The sequence below is a fragment of the Tursiops truncatus genome, chromosome 2 (genome assembly GCF_011762595.2).
Source record: "Tursiops truncatus isolate mTurTru1 chromosome 2, mTurTru1.mat.Y, whole genome shotgun sequence".
Lineage (NCBI taxonomy): Eukaryota > Metazoa > Chordata > Mammalia > Artiodactyla > Delphinidae > Tursiops > Tursiops truncatus.
In genome coordinates this window covers 157,853,920-157,873,106 of record NC_047035.1, presented here as the reverse complement: position 1 = coordinate 157,873,106, position 19,187 = coordinate 157,853,920, and the positions used below count along the sequence as shown (strand labels likewise).

General features: G+C 40.0%; 1 protein-coding gene and 1 long non-coding RNA gene across 3 annotated transcripts in view; one reads left to right on the top strand and one right to left on the bottom strand.

The window, feature by feature from the left end:
* Window positions 1-19,187, top strand: part of APBB1IP (amyloid beta precursor protein binding family B member 1 interacting protein) — a 103,371-nt gene that overhangs the window by 36,391 nt on the left and 47,793 nt on the right. For both annotated transcript variants that reach the window (XM_019933293.3, XM_004314263.4), the window contains exons 3-6: window positions 6,784-6,855; window positions 9,073-9,160; window positions 12,460-12,752; window positions 15,388-15,465. In XM_019933293.3, coding sequence (XP_019788852.1) covers window positions 6,784-6,855; window positions 9,073-9,160; window positions 12,460-12,752; window positions 15,388-15,465 — 531 coding nt within the window. The remainder of the gene's footprint in view (window positions 1-6,783; window positions 6,856-9,072; window positions 9,161-12,459; window positions 12,753-15,387; window positions 15,466-19,187) is intronic.
* LOC141278099 (uncharacterized) overlaps window positions 17,885-19,187 on the bottom strand; it is a 48,559-nt gene continuing 47,256 nt past the window's right edge. The window contains exon 3 of the long non-coding RNA XR_012330394.1: window positions 17,885-18,017. This is a non-coding gene — a long non-coding RNA (uncharacterized lncRNA). The remainder of the gene's footprint in view (window positions 18,018-19,187) is intronic.

Sequence of the window (19,187 nt, the reverse complement as noted above, 5' to 3'; positions counted from 1 at the left end):
GAGAGTGTTTAAAAGCCTGTTCGGACAATGTCAAGGGCCCTGATGGGTAAGAGTTGAATCCTGAAAAGTAGGTTGGGGCAAAGTACGAAGGACTTAGAAAGACATACTGAGACTTGAACTCTCCCCACTTCATCGTGATCTGTCACGGAGGATTTTCAAACAGGAGACTGGCGCATTCAAATTTCTATTTCAAATTCGAAGTGATGGTGATGGGGCTTGATGGGGGATCCAGGAGCCTGCAGGCTGGATGAGCTGATGAGGGTCTCAACAGTAAGGATGGAGGAAAGGAAGCTCTCTGCAGGGGAAACCAGCAGGATTTTTTTTGACTGATTGGGTGGAAGAATGGGAAGAGTCAGGGACTATGCCAGGGTTTGTAAATTAGACTAATAAATGAATAATGACCAAGAGCCAAGTTAGGGCATGTAGAAGGAGAATGCACCAGAGGGGGGAGAATGATGGGAAGGACTGTGGACTATTGAACAGGCTGTTTTAGGCGAGCCACTCAGATAAAATGAGGTCTGCCCTGGCTCAGGTCCAAAGTCATGGCTGGAATTGCTCGTGCAAATGGCAATGAAACCTGCATCCAAACTGAGTTAAATAGTTGAGGTTAACTTGGCCATAGATAGAAACAGGTGTCCTGTTAAGCATATATATATCAGAGTACTTAGAGTAGACCTTTTTCCTGCTCTCTGGGGATATAACTGACATATTAAGTTTAAGGCGTACAACATAATGTTGTGACATATGTGTATATTGTGAAACAATCACCACAACAGGTTGAATTGACATATCCATCACCTGGCATAGTCACAGTGTTTTCTCTTATGGACAGATTTTTAAAATATGTGTATTTGAAGTTTATATATGAAATTTACATATGTGGAGAAGAAAAACTATCTGAAGAGAAAAGCTGAGGCTTAGAAGCTTGAGCCTTGTGGAAAGACTGAGAATTCAGGAAAATTGCCCCGTCATTCAAGGAATCTGAGGCAGAATTTCAGCCTGGATGTGCAGCCTCAGCCACCCACCCCTCTCCTATCCACTCTCCACACCCTCCAAAAAAAACCCAGTGAAATCTGTCTGATAAAGAACTATTCCAAATTATTTATTTAAAAAATTTTTAAAATTTTTTATTTATTTTCTTTCTTTTTTTTTGGCTGCATCAGGTCTTAGTGGCGGCATGTGGGGTCTTCGTTGAGGCGTGCGGACCTTTCGTTGCAGCACGGGCTTCTCTCTAGTTGTGGCATGCAGGTTTTCTCTCTCTAGTTGTGGCACCCTGGGTCCAGAGTGCGTGGGCTCTGTAGTTTGCAGCATGCAGGCTCAGTGGTTGTGGCGAGCGAGCTTTAGTTGCCCTGTGGCAGGTGGGATCTTCGTTCCCCAACCAGGGATTGAACCCACATCCCCTGCACTGGAAGGCAGATTCTTTACCACTGGACCACCAGGGAAGTCCCTCCAAATTTTTTAAATCTACGGTTTGTTGTTCTTCCCAAGACACAAAAGGAATTCAGAAATGACATACTTACAAAAAGATGTTAATTCCACCCAGTTGCGATGTGCAAGTTGCTGTTTTGCAATCCGTTGCTTCACTAAGGCTCCTCCACCCCTGCTCTTGGGGCTGTTAACCCATACAACACTTTGAGCACTCAGGGCTGGGTGTTTTCTTGCTCGGTTTCTCTCTTTTTAATTCTGATTTTGACCTTCAGGAAATACCGAACATACAAATAGACACAGCCCTATTTTCTTGTGCATGTGTATGTGTATAGGTACTGTATATATCCACGGGACTCTTATTCTGTCCATAAGGTTTTCTTGGGGAATATAAATATGTAAGATGATTTGAATGTACACATTTATGTTAATAGCCCTTAACTAAATGTTTTATTATTTTCACCAAGGATACAACTCTTTTAAACTGTGATCCATTCAGTAACATATTTACTTATGACAGGATTTACAGAATAATTTTGATATTGACTCCTTTAAATAATTCAATATCAACACACTCTGGGGAAAAGGAATGAAAGGGCGGGGGAAAGATTTTTACCAGATGAACGCAGGGAGGGTCAGCAGAGGTCACAAGAAGATGCTGCTGTTTCAAGTTATTTCCGTGTTAGGTGTATGATTCACTCTGGCAAGTCCTCAACCTGTTCTGTTTTTTTTTTTTAATTTAATTTTTATTTTATACTGGAGTATAGTTGGTTTACAATATTGTGTTAGTTTCAGGTGTACAGCGAAGTGATTCAGTTATACATATCTCCATTTCTTTTCCCATTTAGGTTACTACGGACTACTGAGTAGAGTTTCCTGTGCTATACAGTAGGTCCTTGTTGATTATCTGTTTTACACATAGTGATGTTTATACGCCTCACCCCATTCTGTATCAGTGGTGTATACAGGCTGAGAAGCTAAGGTCTTTGGGCTGAGTGGATATTTCTGACCCATCAATGCCACATTTCCTTTCAAGACTTCATTCTTCATCATTTAACGCTTTTCCAAATGTAATGGTTTCAGAGAAAGCATCAAGGATAAGATTCTTATTTACTAGCATCATCTTTGGTTCCTTTGAGTTTATTTTAACACTGACTGGCAGTTTTGAGGTCAGCAAATAAATCTATTTTTTTCCACTCTGAAAGGATTACTTTTCTCTCATGAAAAACTTTGAAATATGTTAACACTAGTACTTACTCTTAACTTGCCCTGTTAGTAATAATTCATCTGAAGGATTCTTTTATTTTGTCACATTATTGTACTGCATGATATTCTAAAGAAAATAAATCCACATGGGCAGTTCTGGAATTTTATAGTTTTTTTCTGCTAATTTCCTCTTATTAAAGTAATGAGTGAATCATCCATTATAAGATTTTGAAACCAGATTAATGATTTGAAGGGACACTTTTTTTTTTTTTTTTCTTTTGCGGTTTGTGGGCCTCTCACTGTTGTGGCCTCTCCCGTTGCAGAGCACAGGCTCCGGACGCACAGGCTCAGCGGCCATGGCTCACGGGCCCAGCCGCTCCGTGGCATGTGGGATCTTCCCAGACCGGGGCACGAACCCGTGTCCCCCTGCATCGGCAGGCGGACTCTCAACCACTGCGCCACCAGGGAAGCCCGAAGGGACACTTTTTGAAACCATGAGTACTTTGTTGACTTAAATATTTTCTTTCCTCTATTTTGTAGGTAATTTGAAGAAGGGAGAGTATGATTCAGATACTTTATAAGCAACTGGGAGGGAATTAAAACCATATGTGAGTGGATCCTAGCATTGACTTCCCTCCCCAACCAGAGGCAGGGCCCACCTGCATCTCTTTTTCCTTCTCTGGTTATGATAAACACTAAACCCAACAATCCATAGAATGGAATGAACTTCTTCCATCCTTTCTTCACTGATGCTGTTTGAATCCTTCCTACCTCTTAGACCTACACACATAGACCCACACCTGCAGTGTCTGCCTTACCTGTCACTTCTGTACCTGAGGGCTCATCTGCCTACCTTGTGTGGTTTGACCCTGAGCACTCACTGAATAGCTTCATCAGACTCAAACACGTGCCTCCCTGTCCCATGTGTATGTTCACCTGATTCTTTCAGGTGTGTCTGCTACTTAGAAGTGGGCTTGTCCCATCGTATCATAGACTTCTTTTGTTTGAATGAAGTCCCCTTCCTGGCCCTTCCTGGTCAACCCAGTTTTGTAGCTTCCCCATGCTCCTGCAAGATACCTCCTCCAGTGGAAGCCAGATAGGAGGTTCTGGAGAACTAACAATCATAGCAATTCAAATATTCTCCCTCCAATATTAAACATGCACAACTGAAAACTTGAAATGACTATTGAATGTACTCAGGAACTATATAGCGCAGAGAGGCTTTTATGTTTCACTGGAGAGAGAGCCTAGAAGGAGAGCAAAGAGAGTTATTGTGGGGAGCAGGAAATTCAGATGGAAAATACTCTAAATACTCATCTCATCTTCTGCGAAGGTGGTAAAGTTGTACATGGAAAAAAGAGTTGTCCCTTCTTAAAATTGGGAGAGGGGAAAGCATATGATGGGAAAATTAAGCCAGAAGATTTCTTAAGTGATGTAAAGTGAAGATAACTATTGAAGATAATATGGGAAGATTGAACACTAGCTTTGCAGGGTGGGTATTTGGAGGATATGCACTAATTCACTCTAGATGGTTTTTACAGCCCTCATTCCTTCTGATTTCTCAGTGTCAGTGCCATTCTGGGTGTTTACTGTTAATATCAACCCAGCTTGTAGATCAGTTCTTGGAACATGGTTAAGTGCTAGATAAATGTGTTCATCATCGTCATCATTATCATCACCACATCTCTGTACTTTCAAGAATTGGGTTTTTAAAAAATTATTCAGGTCAGTTTTAAGTAAGCAGAGTCAGTATGAGAAAGGTCTTTTATATACACATTTTATAAAGAGAGAACCCCTGATTAGCTAAAGCTATTAAATATGAAAAAGTATTATTGCTCGAGTATTAGTTTGAAGTTATGGTAAAGGGAGAACCGTAAGTTTTCAAGATGATTTATTCAAGGAAAGATAGATCTGACTTTGCCTATTTTAGCCAAATAATTTTTTTATTGAAGTATGGTTGCTGTACAATATTATGTAAGTTACAGGTGTACAATATAGTGATTGACAATTTTTAAAGGTTATACTCCATTTGTAGTTATTATAAAATATTAGCTATATTCCCTGTGTTGTACAATTTATCCTTATAGCTTATTTTATACCTAATGGTTTGTATTTCTTAATCCCCTACCCCTATATTGCCCCTCCCCGCTTCCCTCTCCCCACTGGTAACCACTAGTTTGTTCTCTATATCTGTGAGTCTGCTTTTTTGTTTTATTCACTAGTTTCTTGTAGTTTTCAGATTACACATATAAGTGATATCATACACTATTTGTCTTTCTCCGTCAGACTTATTTCAGTTAACATAATGCCCTCCAAGTCCATCCATGTTGCTGCAAAGGTCAAAATTGCATTCCTTTTTATGACTGAGTAGTATTCCATTGTATATATGTACCACATCTTCTTTATCCATTCATCTGTTGATGGACACATAGGTTGCTTCCAAATCTTGGCAATTCAAATAATTTATTTTATTTGTTTATTTATTTTGGCTGTGTTGGGTCTTCGTTGCTGCATGTGGGCTTTCTCTAGTTGCAGCGAGCAGAGGCTGCTCCTCATTGTGGTGTGCAGGCTTCTCATTGTGGTGGCTTCTCTCGTTGTGGAGCATGGGCTCTAGGCTCGTGGGCTTCAGTAGTTGTGGCGCACGTGCTTAGTTGCTCTGCAGCATGTGGGATCTTCTCGGACCAGGGATCAAACCCATGTCCCCTGCATCGGCAGGTGGATTCTTAACCACGGTGTCACGAAGGAAGTCCCAAATAATTTATTTTAAATGCAAACACACACGTGTGTGTGCAGAGATGATAGTATTATGGTTATGGTTAAAAAAACAACAACAACAATCTTTTAGTGCTACATATGTATCTACATAAAAGAGATTAGTCATGAGTTGATCATTGTTAAAGCTGGACACTGGGTACATAAAAATCATTATATTATTCTCTTTACTTTTGTATATATTTAAAAGTTTCCATATAAAATAATTAAAACACAAACACACACATACATACATATAAATATTGTTTGGCTTAAATAATACATGCTACACTCACCAGACTTCTTAGATTGAGCTGTAATTGGTACTAATCTTCTAGTGTTTTAGAGCATTTGGGACCCTAAGAAATTATCTGCGGCAAACTCCTCGTCTTACAGATGAAGCAGTTGAGTCCCTTTGCTAAACAACACATTACTCATTAAGCCTCATAATCATGTCTCCTAATGTCCTAATCCAGCTTTGCCAGTGATGTCAGGAGGAGAGCGACTAGTTACACCTCCCAGGGTGTCCCCACCCGACTTTATGGAAACACTTTTCCTCTCTTGGACAGTTCTTTCACTCAGCTTAAGTAGGGAAAGATTATAATGTAAAACTTGCTTTATTTCCATCTCTCATCACTTGATTGTGTGGCCATTTCAGTTCTAAGTGTTTGTCACCCTAAAATTTCCAAATAAATGTGCCAGAAGCTGCTGTTTCAGAGACAACTTTGTAAAGCAAGGAATCGTTTGGTAAATAGTCTTAACGCTGACATACCATTTTTGGGTAGGTTTTTAAATGGAAATGAAGTTCTTCATGACTCTGATGCCATCACCTGTGGCCTGAGGCTTTCTCCTTTTCCAATCAGGGTGTCCTATGGTGATGTGAATTCCTGAATGTTGTTCACTTGGCCCCAAAGAGACTAGTTCCATCTGGAAAAAGTGTCCAATTGTTGGTCTGAGATAGTTACTAGGGTTCCGTTCAATCTTGGACCAAGCAAATTGCAGAGAGGTCAGGCATGGAATTTCAGGGTGAAATGCACCTCCCTCTCTACAACCTTCTCTTCTTGACTTACTTGCCTTTCTATGGGGCTTTTGGGGAAAAGAGAGAGATGGGACAGTTATCCGGGGATCAGACTTTTTTTTTTTTTTTTTTTTTTTTTTTTTTTGCGGTACGCGGGCCTCTCACTGTTGTGGCCTCTCCCGTTGCGGAGCACAGCCTCTGGGCGCGCAGGCTCAGTGGCCATGGCTCACGGGCCCAGCTGCTCCACGGCATGTGGGATCTTCCCAGACCGGGGCATGAACCCGTGTCCCCTGCATCGGCAGGCAGACTCTCAACCACTGTGCCACCAGGGAAGCCCCAGACTTTTATTAGATTGTTTATAACTGGGTTTCTTCCTTTTTCAGATGGGTGAGTCAAACGAAGATATAGACCAAATGTTCAGCAATTTGCTGGGAGAGATGGATCTCCTGACCCAGGTAAATTCCCTTCCTTAACTTTCAAATGAGAAAAAAATGGGGTTAAATGGATGTAGGCTAAGGGTATATAGTTGTCCATTGTACTATTTTTTCACCTTCTTGTTTGACATTTTTCAAAGTAAAAAACATTAAAAGAAAAAAAATGGGGTTACAGAATTTGATTTTAATATGACAAGAGCTATCTTTTTAAAAAGACTGGAAATTGACAATATTATATATTCCTGATGTAACAGTGGTAGGGGAGAAAATAAACCTTTTTTCCTGTTTATACCCTTCTGAGTTCAGTTAATTGAATGCCTGGGTCACACATACATTCTATTATGGCAATTTTCATGCTCATCGTGTTCAAATATTTAGCCAGTGGAGGAATTTTCCCCAAGCAAACCTTCCACAACCACTACCACTAAACAATTTCCCCTGCAGTTACCTTTATATAAAGACTAGTCAGCTCATTGCTTTCTGCATAAAGCACTAAAATAAGAATCATCCAGTATTCCTCAATATGATAGGGATCTTAAAGTTTTCTACAAAGTAAATGAAGAATAATCTACGTTTATTTTTAAGTATTTATTTTAGGAAAAATAAATCAATGTTAGTTAGCATCTACTTTATACTCCGTATAAAATTCAAGAAGGTTTAGATTCTATGAAAGAAGAGACAAAATGTGAGACGACAGGCTTAGAGAAAAGGGTGCTGACTAATAACCAGGGAGTGTTAGGATGGAAGCCACATTGCTATAAATCAGAGGACCGTTTTCCTCCCATGAAGGGGGAGGGTTTAATGAACATCTGTGGTCTCTTTGTCCATTCACTCACTTCTGCTCCATAGAGGAATGATTATTCTGATTGGTCAGAGTCTGGGATTTTCATAGTTGAGTGTTGTTACTCTAATTCAAGAGTAAGAAGAGGGCCCCTTAGAGTGTCTTGGATCTTCTTTCACTGAAGACCTTTCTGGGTTTTGATCTTTCTTTATTGCGCTCAGGTGAGTGGGGTCACAGGGTTTGCTTGGCTAAAGCTGTGATTGAAGGAGTTCCTTCCTAAAACTGGTTTCCTCTCTCTCCTTTCCCTCTCTCTGTATTTTACTCAAAGCCCGTTACGTTACACATTCATGCATTCATGTTTTGTTAGAGAACTACTTCTAATTTCTGTAAGTAGCCTAGTAAATTATATTCCTGAGAAAAAAATGAGTTGGCAACCCTAATTGTGATGTTATACTTCCCAGTTATAGCATTTAAAAACCAACTAGTTAATGAATTTTTTTGTACTTTCTTTCACTAAATTTTTTTTTCTGGTATTTGCCCTGTAGTTTCTCCATCAACCTCCCTCTTTCTTGGCAATTTTTGCAAGTTCATTCCGGTTTTTAGAATGAATTCTGGAGTTGCAGTCACTTTTCCCTACATTTTATCCTTGATTCTAACTTGATTGGGTTCATTTTTTTTTTTAACTTCTTCTTGATTAATGGCCTTTTTTTTCCTACGTATAACTGATGATATCATTAATTTATTCTCAAACCTATAATGATTGGTTTCCTTCAGAAATTTAAGACATGAACAAGGATATTACTTACCAAGTCAAATTAATATCAAAGAATGTACTCATTGTCATGAAAACATTCACGTTTAAGAACAGGTGAAATCACTTCTCAAACTATGGATGTAAAAATATGTTTAAATATTAGCTTTTAAATCATACAAGCAGTCACTTTATCAATTAGAAAATAATGTTATTTACAAAATTAGTAACTTACTGTGGCTTAATTTCTTTTTAACAAGTTTTATTAAATAAGAGTAACAGCATTAACATTTTACTGTGTAATAACAGATTGCATCCTGAAACAGCTCTTATCTTCAAGTGACTAAACAATTCCTTTCTTTGATGTCATAACTTAAATCCTTATGTAGTGTATGTGTCACCATGCTTCATTCCCGGAAAGTTTTTGTTGTCTCTAAAAATGAACAACCTCATTCTCATCATTTGACCTGTTTTGTTTCAAGATGTACCTTCTAGAATAATTTTTAACTTGTCATAATTTAACTTGCCATTTTCTGTAGGAAAAAAAAATCACCTAAAGCATGTTCAAGTAAGAATACAGTTTTTAGAGAACATATTTGAAGAGAATATGTATAAGCAGCAAATGATTCTTTACTTAATGATTAAAGTGCACTGCAAAAATACTGGTATCATGAATAACTTTGGGGGTTGGGATCCGTTTTCACAGAGTTTAGGAGTCGACACTGTCCCTCCTCCAGAACCTAAACCGTCCAGAGCTGAGTTTAACTACAGTGTGGGGTTTAAGGATTTAAATGGTGAGTATCCTTTCTTTTCTTAAGTAATTTGAAATGATAACAATGACTAAAATCTGTACACAACTGTAATCTGAAAACAAAGTTTAAGGAACTTGGACATCATGACAAGTATAATTTTTAAAGTCCTGGATTTCATTCAGATTGAGTGCTGCCGTTTGGATTGAATTGAGAGGCCAAGAAGATATTTTTGCCTGTAATGAAAAGGAACACTATCCTGTATTTGCTGAAAGTCTCAAAGCTTTCTAATTTTTTTTTTAAAAAAACAGAGTTTCTTCTTACTCCTAAGCCATTACAGTAAAAAGATACAGTAGTATAAGAAAATATTAATAAGGAAATGTCCCTTCAAGGATATTAATGAACTGGCCATTTCATAATGATTGAGAATATATGAATAGATGCTTCAAAATATATTTTAATTAATATATATTTAATATATAGTATAGTATATTTGGTCTATTTGACATTTTAGTCCCCTGAAGTTTGTCATATTTTATTAACAAAAATCTCTCTTCCTACTTAGTGCATTGACAATCTTTAGCCCAGGTGCTACTCAAATTACAATGAATCTTGAAGTGATTGCTTCCAAATTAATGAGAATTCACTGCAACTCTTGGAAAAGATTTTCCAAAGACTTGCAGTGCCAACCAAAAGAATAAAGAACAAAATAATAGAGAAGCCTAGTTACAGAAATCCAGAGTTCCAAGTTTTATTTCCATCACTCACTGGGTTCCTTTGTTTCTGTCATTTTCAGTAAGTTTTAGATTAAACCTTAAGGTTCGAATAACTGTATCTTGATAAATTATAGTACATCTCTTCTGATTTCCTCTTTTTCCCACCCTCTTTTCTATCTTCCATATAAACTTATTATTTCTGTCAGTCGTTTCCACTGCAACATGGAATGATGGTAACATTCATGAAGTTTCAGAAAACCAACACACTTTTGTCAAATTATGACGTTAATAGAGAACATATACTTGCATATATGAACAGTGCAGATTTGCCTGACACACTCATAACAGCTGAATAATCAGTTCCATTAAAATTTAATCAGTAATTTAGTTGTAGTAAGCTCAACTAATGCTTTCGAAGCACTTATTACCTTGTATCAAAAAATTACTGAAAATGTCAGAATCCAAGAAACCCAGCAATACATAAACATAGTCATGTTAAAAGACACTAACAAGAAACTCATGCCATTAAGGAGACAAGACCATTAAAAAAGTACTGATATGTACTGAAAATTAAATTTGTTGGGAATTACAATAGGAATAGATTTTTTTTTTCTACTGTCTTCCCTTAAAACATTGCTTAAAATGAGTCAAAAAATACTTCACCCAAAGTTATTTGGAGAGTTAACGATAAACTTCTGAACAGAATCCCCAATTCTTTATCACTCAATCCCATACCAATATGTTGAGGATTATAATTTGCTTTGGAAATTGTTACTATATGTGTTACTGTGGGAATTTTGTCCCTAAAATTTTTATAAAGGATTAAAATCATTTGCTGTGTGTCTACAGTCACAATGTAATTGATGACACTAGAAAATTAGGAATATGCTTCATTAGGTCTACACATATTTTCTCTGAGATTTTTAAAATTTCACTTAATTTTATGAAAAGCTATATGCAAAACAGCGGTGGCTTAGAAGGAAAATGCTTTTTACCTGGTTAAGAGATCCAAACTCAGTCCCAGTGCTGTACATAGAACTATTGGCATTAACGTAATATGCTATATGGTGTTTATGCTGATGATGTTTGGCAGTAAATGATTTCACCATGCTTTCTGCTCATTTGTTTCTGAGAGGGCTTCATTTCCCCTGCCCGCATTTCCTCAATCCAGTTCACGCTGCACACAGCAGCTAGAATTCTCCCCCTCATGATCACTTCCACCTTGCCCATACTTTGTTCATCACACTCACCATCCGGTGACTGCCTGATGGACAAAGTGCTGTAGCAACGCGACTCACGGCCACGGCTCCCCGTATGCCACGTGGTCTAATCAGCTTTCAGGATCCCGGGTCTTATCTCCACAGTAATCTCTCACGTGGAAGAAATTCCAGTGAAAATCGTCCTCCCTCACCCTCACTCTGAAAATTCGGGTATGCCCTTTCCTTTAAGAGTTAACTCCCAGCTCACTGTCTTATGAAGTCTTTACCACTTAATCCCAATTAAAAAAAATTTTTTTTTCATTCCTTAACCCCCTTGGTGCTTTATTTCCTGCTATTAAATATTTATCATTAACTGCTCTTTCTGTGACGTGAGAGTTCCTATAGTTGGATGGTGTGCCCACAGAAACTCTGCTCGCACCCCAAGTCTCAAGGCGTATTAAATAAATCCCAGTTGGTGGAGACCTACTTTCTTCCAAGTATATTTATCAGTGGTGCTCTGTCTGCCCTCCCAAGACCTGGGGAGAATTTTCCAGCCTCTCCCCTCCCCTACTTTCTAAAACGCTAAGATCTTGCACGAGAATGTACAAGAATTCTCTACTTAGGCATCTAATCAGGTGCTTGGAGTTGACTTTATAGCTGGCCTGTGAGGTCCCAATGTAGGGAAGACATTCCCCCATTATTTTTCTTTTCTCTTCTTTCTTTCTCTTTTGTTTTTTTTTGGAGGGAAGTGATTTTTTTTAGCTTTTTTTTTAAGGTTTTTTTAAGTTAATTAATTAATTTTTTTGGCTGTGTTGGGTCTTCATTGCTGTGCACGGGCTTTCTTTAGTTGTGGTGAGCAGGGGCTTGTTGTGGAGCACGGGCTCTAGGTGCGCGGGCTTCAGTAGTTGTGGCGCATGGGCTTAGTTGCTTTGTGGCATGTGGGATCTTCCCGGACCAGGGATCAAACCCGTGTCCCCTGCATTGGCAGGTGGATTCTTAACCACTGCACCACCAGGGAAGTCCCAACTGAGGTTTAATTGACAAAATTGTAAGATATCTAAAGTGTACAGTGTGATGATTTGGTGTGCATATACATTGTGAAAGGATTTCCCCCATCAAGTTAGTTAACACATCTATCACCTCACGTATTCTTTTTTTTTTTTTAGTGAGAACATTTAAGTTCTACTCTTTCAGCAAATTTCAATTATACCATACAGTGTTATCAACTGTAGTCATCATGTTATACTTAGATCCTCAGACCTTACTCGCCTTATAACTGAAAGTTCATACCCTTTTACCAACCTCTTCCTATTTCCCCCACCCCAGCCCCTTGCAACCAGTACTCAAATGTACTCTTTAAAATGACCTTCGTTAAGTTTTTCTAGGTGCAAATTGTTGTCTTGACCACTAACGTGATTTTCCCTATCAGAGTCCTTAAATGCACTGGAAGACCAAGATTTAGATGCTCTCATGGCGGATCTGGTAGCAGACATAAGAGAAGCTGAGCAGAGGACAATCCAGGCCCAGAAAGAGTCCTCTCAGAGCCGACCTCATTCAGCATCTCTGGATATACCAAGTTTCAGTGGTGCAGCCTCTCTTGGTTACACAGCAAATGTTGCTGCACCGAGTATTAGCCAATATGAGGATGACTTACCTCCTCCACCAGCTGATCCCATGTTAGACCTTCCTTTGCCACCACCCGCTCCTGAACCTCTCTCTCAGGTAAGTCCATGGGGTCAGGACTCTTGACCTCTGCTACCCAAGATCTCTGACCTTCTTCAGAGTGGCGGTTACATTTAAGTTTGTACGCCCAGAGCTCTGAGACTCTAAGAAACAAGAATCCCAGATGTGTTCATTGCAAAGCCAGAGTCTCCGTAAAAGGACACATTGGTGTGTATCAAGGACATATTAGGGCCATATTCAGGAATCGTTATAGTTTGGCTAAAATCTGTATTTGTATGCAACTTTCCCTGATAATACTCAACCTTTTGGGATCATGTTTTATTAACTTGGTATGAACTGTGGAAGTGATGTATACATTTCTGTGTCCCTGGTCCTAGTCCAGTACATAAAGAATAGAAGGCATTCCTTACATATTTCAGAATTGAACTAAATGGAATTTTGCTGAATTCGGCAGCCGTATTCAGTAGGGCAAAGATATCTGTGTATCACGTGTAAGGTCATAGTTGGGAGGGGCGTTATGGGGCGGGTAGGTGATGAATGCTTGATATTAATAGATTTCCGGGAAGTTCATATTGTCATTACGTGGGACGTTAACTCATATCTCTCATCCATGCAAGAAGAGCGCTTTAAGGATTTTTCTTAGAGTAAGCCACTTTAAAAATATTTTACAGTAAGAACCTAGCTCTATTTCCTGTGGCTCCTGCATTCGTTGTACTGGGTGATGATCAGTATTCATAAATACGACCCTAGTCACCCTGAAAGTCCCTACAATGCCTTTTGAATGAACAAATATGAAATATAAATCAAATATTAAATCCTATTCATTGCTCTATTGTGTGATTATTGTATAAAAATTATTTGAAAATCGGTGATCCATATAGAGCAGAGGCTCTTTTCCCCCCAATTTTATTGAGATATAATTGACATATAGTATTGTACAGATTTAAGGCATACAACGTGATGATCAGATACACATATACTGAGAAATGATTACCATAGCGAGGTTAGTTAACACCTTCATCACCTCATATAATTACCTTTTTGTTGTGCATATGGTGAGAACATATAAGATCTACTCTCTAAACAAGTTTATAATACAGTACTGTTAACTGTAGTCACCACGCTGTACTTTAGATCCCCAGAGCTTATTCATGTTATAACTGGAGGTTTGTACCCTTTGGCCAACATCGCCCTATTTCCTCTGTCCCCAGCCTCTGGCAACCACCATTCAACTCTCTGTTTCTATGAGTTCAGCTTTTTTAGATTCTCACATATAAGTGAGATCATACACTATTTGTCCTTCCCTGTCTGACTTATCTCATTTAGTGTAATGCCCTCAAGTTTCATCCATGTTGTCACAAACAGCATGATTTCCTTTTCTCGTGGATAAATAATATTCCATTGTATATCTACACCACATCTTCTTTATCCATTCATCATCAACAGATACTGAGGTTGCTTCCATGTCTTGGCTGCTGTGAATAGTGCTGCCGCGGACATGGGAGTGTAGATCTCTTCAAGATATTGATTTCATTTCCTTTGGGTAGATACCCAGGAGTGGAATTGCTGGATCATATGGTAGTTCTATTTGTAAGTTTTTGAGGAACTGCCATACTGTTTTCCGTAGCAGCTGCACCAATTTTACATTCCCACCAACAGTGCACAAAGGTTTCCATTTCTTCACTTCCTCACCAACACTTTTTTTTTTTTTTTTTGCGGTACAAGGGCCTCTCACTGTTGTGGCCTCTCCCGTTGCAGAGCACAGGCTCAGGACGCGCAGGCTCAGCGGCCATGGCTCACGGGCCCAGCCGCTCCGCGGCATGTGGGATCTTCCAGGAACGGGGCACGAACCCGTATCCCCTGCATTGGCAGGCGGACTCTCAACCACTGTGCCATAAGGGAAGCCCTCGCCAACACTTTTTATCTCTTGTCTTCGATAACAGCCATTCTAAAGAGCAGAAGCTCTTAATATAGGGTCCATGAAGAAGTCAAGGAGTCTGTGATTCCCAGCTGTCTGCAAAGTCAATGCATATGTGAAGCTTTATGGGCTTCATTGCTTTAAACATATTCCTAAAGGGGTTTGTGGCTCAAAAAGTATATAAGAACTACTGGTATAAGAAGATATATGTCTGCTTTGGGCTCATAAAATATTTCACTCTCTTTTCTGCCTGCTCATGTGTTTGTCAGTAGTTTGTTGTGGTTTTTTGGGGGTTTTTTTGTGAATTATAAGTTTAAGTTTGATTGGGGAAGATAAGGACCCTTTAGGAATCTAATAAAAACTAAGAATCCCAGAAAACACATACTAATTCAAAAGAATGTGTATAATTTCAGGAAGTGCTCAAATCCCTTGAGATTCACCTATAGATTCCTCAGGTTAGACCCAATTTTGAACCAAACAGAGATTTTTGCAGACTAAATATGTGAAACTCTGAGTCATCATTTCATCTTTTAAGTTACTATTCCTAAGATATAAAGGGTGACTGTCTTCTGTATCTCCAGGTTGAAGATTTCTGTTACAGTTACTTAAATTTTGAAAATCAATCATGTGAAATTTGGTGCCCTGTATAACACAGCCTTCTGTCAGTATAAAGTGACTAAGACACTAACGATGGCAAGGGTACTTACTCCCTGGTGTTATTTAATGGACTGTGTTGAATGTCTTGTCATTTTACAGGAAGAAGAAGAAGCCCAAGCTAAGGCTGATAAAATTAAGCTAGCATTGGAAAAACTGAAGGAGGCCAAGGTCAAGAAGGTAAATTATGAATCACTTTTGCATGGGGCAGTCAAATTAAGGACTTTTTATTATGCTTAAGCCTAAAAAAGATTTTAATTTCAAGTGGTGCTTTCCAATGACTTGTAGTTTTTTAAATTTAAGGACAAAGAGAAATGATTCTTTTAATGACCTCGCTTGGCTCATTGGTGATTGATAAATAGGGGACCTACATTAGTGTAAATATGGAGGTTTCCAAGTCTCTACCCCCAGGGCTCCCTCCCCTAAGGATGCACTCTGGGTTCTGCTCACTCTTGGGTAATTGCAGGTGGCGCCCCCTTCTGGGGGCGAGTTGGCGAGTCAACGGGTCAGAGTTCAGCTTCTAGTGGCATCACCTCATTTCCACGATGGCTTTTTTGCATTTTATATACCCCCTGAGGCAGCCCCCAGTCTGCCCTGGATGTCCAGGTTCTCTCCTGAAATACTAAATGTTCTTTTGGCTAGAACTGTGTGTTCAAAGTTGGCGTAGGTTTTGAGTGACCTGCCTCGACCCTATTGTCCCAATAAGCCTGTAATTTGTCGTGCTTTTTCTGTAGAGCATAGGTTTTTCTGGAGACACGTATATTGTGTTATATCAGAGACACATGTATTTAAGCTCAGGAGAAGCATCTACCTAATAATAAAGTGTTAACAATAGTTAGTTAGGTAAATTAAGAGAAAGATAAACGATCTCACTTCGACTCCTGAAGCATATACCGTGGCTGAGAGTCGTTAAGAACTTTTTGCTTACAGTTGGGTGAATTATTCTTTTCATACAGGGCATTAGATTTTATGTTCCTGCAGCACCTCTCATGGTTCCTTGAATGAAGGATTTCAGTACATGTTGATCGATATTTAATAAATATTCCTTGACTACTCCAGGATCCAGACTTCCAAGGTTCATCTATGAGAATTTTTTCAGGTCATTCTGGTTCCATTCATTTCAGGCATGCATGAACCTTTTTATCATTTTTCTTCCCCATTCTCTACGTGTGATTGCATTCTATGGTCGGTTATTGAACTGATACATCCTCGGCTGCCTTCTCCCCCCTTGTCCTCGCTCTGTGAACCCCTGTTTAAATCCAGCCTGGGCCTTCAGTGCTGCCTGAGCTTCCAAGTCCAGTCTCTCTCCCACAAACCTAGAAAACTACTTCCACCTTGTCCTCTCTCTGAAAATCTCCAATACCTCCTTCCTCTCCCACATTTTCTCAGCCCATTGCACTGAGAAGTAGAAGCAATCCAAAGAAAGGTTCTACAAGCTCCCAACTCATTTGCCTCCCTACCCGCCTGCACTTGTGGCAGGTGGTCCATGGTCTTTCCTGCTCCTGTGCGTGGACTGCCATGTTTCTAAGACCAGTCCCCCTCGTGTGATTCTCTTCCCACCTCTTTTCTTGTCCCTCCTCTGCTCAAGGATGTCCCCACACACACACACAGTAAAGCCCAAATCCTCAAGTCCCTGCATGATCTGGTTGCCAGCCCTCTCCCTCACCCTCTGTTCTAGCTTACTGGTCTCACTGCTGCTCCACAGATGTTCCAGGCATGCCTCTGCCGCGGGACCTTTGTGCCTTGCGGTCCCCCTGCCTGGAGAGCTCTTCCCCAGATTCCAGTGGGTTCTCTCTGTCCCTCACTAGGTCTGGTCACCTGTTCAGTGCCATGCGCACACACACCCCTGACATCCCTTACCTTCCCCCTGCTTTCCTTCCTCCCCGTACAGCGTACTGTCCAGATTACTTGTTTATCCTGTTTAATGCCTACCTCCCCTCCCCACCCCCAGGGAAGCTCCTCCAGGGGGTTTTGTGTTTTCTTTACCGATGCATCCTCATCTCATAGAACAGGTGCTGGGGGTACAGAGAGGTGAACCAGTCAGGTGAGGTCCCTGCCTGTGTAGAGTTCACTTCTAGCTGGGGAGAGAAGTGCTATGAAGAAAATAATGCCGGAAGGAGTGATACTGCCCAAGGGAATCTTTTTTTTTTTTTAATTGAGGTAGCATTGGTTTATAACGTTATGTAAGTTTCATGTGTACATTCTTATATTTCTGCTTCTGTATACCCTAGAGTGTGCTCACCACCCAAAATTTAGCTTCCATCCGTCACCATACTGTTGATCCCTTTACCTCTTGAGCAGGAGGGAAAATGGGAGGAGCTGAGGGCAGAAAGGCAGGTGGGGTCACAGGGTCTCACAGGTCTGACGAAGAGTTTGGAACATATTGTCAGTGCAGTGGGAAAGCATTTGGCCGCACCATGCGGCATGCGGGATCTTAGCTTCCTGTCCAGGGATTGAGCCTGTGGCCCCTGCAGTGGAAGCGCAGAGTCCTAACCACTGGACCTCCAGGGAAGTCCTCATATGAGGGTTTTTAACAAGGGATAATATATGGTTTTTAAAGATCGTAGTGGCCATTGTGTGGGAAGTGGATTGTAGGGGAAGGGATGAGAGCAGGGTGACCTGTTTCATAGCCGTCTCTCTAGCACAAGACCTCACTGTAGATAAACATGTACTGAACCAAGTTACAAATGGATGGCAGGGGAAGATGGGCTGTCTTCGGTTGCCGACTTTCCCTTTGGAGATAAAAAGACAAGAGAAAATGAGTAAAAATACAATTCATAATTATTTCAACTATGTTAAACCACTGGGTGGTTTATAAAATGGGGGCCATGTTGGAGATACTCTCAGAGGATAAATGAAAAGAGAAGTTGGTTCTTAGATTAAAAGGTAGAACCCGGGACTTCCCTGGTGGCACAGTGGTTAAGAATCCACCTGCCAAGGCAGGGGACATGGGTTTGATCCCTGGTCTGGGAAGATCCCACATGCCACAGAGCAACTAAGCCCATGTGCCACAGCTACTGAGCCCGCATGCTGCAACTACTGAAGCCCGTGGGCCTAGAGCCCGTGCTCCGCAACAGGAGAAGCCATCACAAGGAGAGCCCGTGCACCGCAACGAAGAGTAGCCCCCGCTCGCTGCAACTAGAGAAAGCCTGAGTGCAGCAACGAAGCCCCAACGCAGACAAAATAAATAAATGCATTTTTAAAAAATATAAAAAATAAGGTAGAACAACTAGCATATTTGGCCAGTTTGCTTAACTGGAGATGAAGAGAACAAGGAGGAGAAAGCAGTGTTTCCACAGAACTTTGCCATAATTTAGTTGAGGTGAATTGTAACAGTAGCAAAAAGCACCACCTGCCTCTAGTCAACAAAGCAGATGTGAAACAGAAGCAGTTCTGATCAGTGGGAGAGGAAAGAAAATTAAGAAGCTAAGGTGTATATTTTTTCTGACTTAGGACCCTCCAGACTTATTTCTAAAAACAAAAGGCCGTGTGGCACAGAACATCAAAAAAAAAACTGAGTCATACTCATCCATTAATAAAGTAACTAAGATGTACTAACACATAAGCTACAACATGTTTTATAAAGGATGGAATCAAGTTTATCTGAAGTACTTTGCCCTCAAGTATTCTGTGGGGTGTTGACATCACTTTGGATCATGAAGAACGATGTACACAGTTTGTGTTGCAAAGCTGTTGGAACTGGAAACAGAATCGGATTCACTCATTGATTTTGTTTCTTTGTTTTAAAGCTCTGTGACACAGGAGACCAATTCCACTTGTAAATTTTATCATAGAAGCAAAAATGTATTTATTGCAAATGATTTAGGGCTGGGATAATTTTGTATTTATTAGTTTGCAAAAGAAAAAGAAGAAATGATAAAATCCATTAAATCTTTACTATG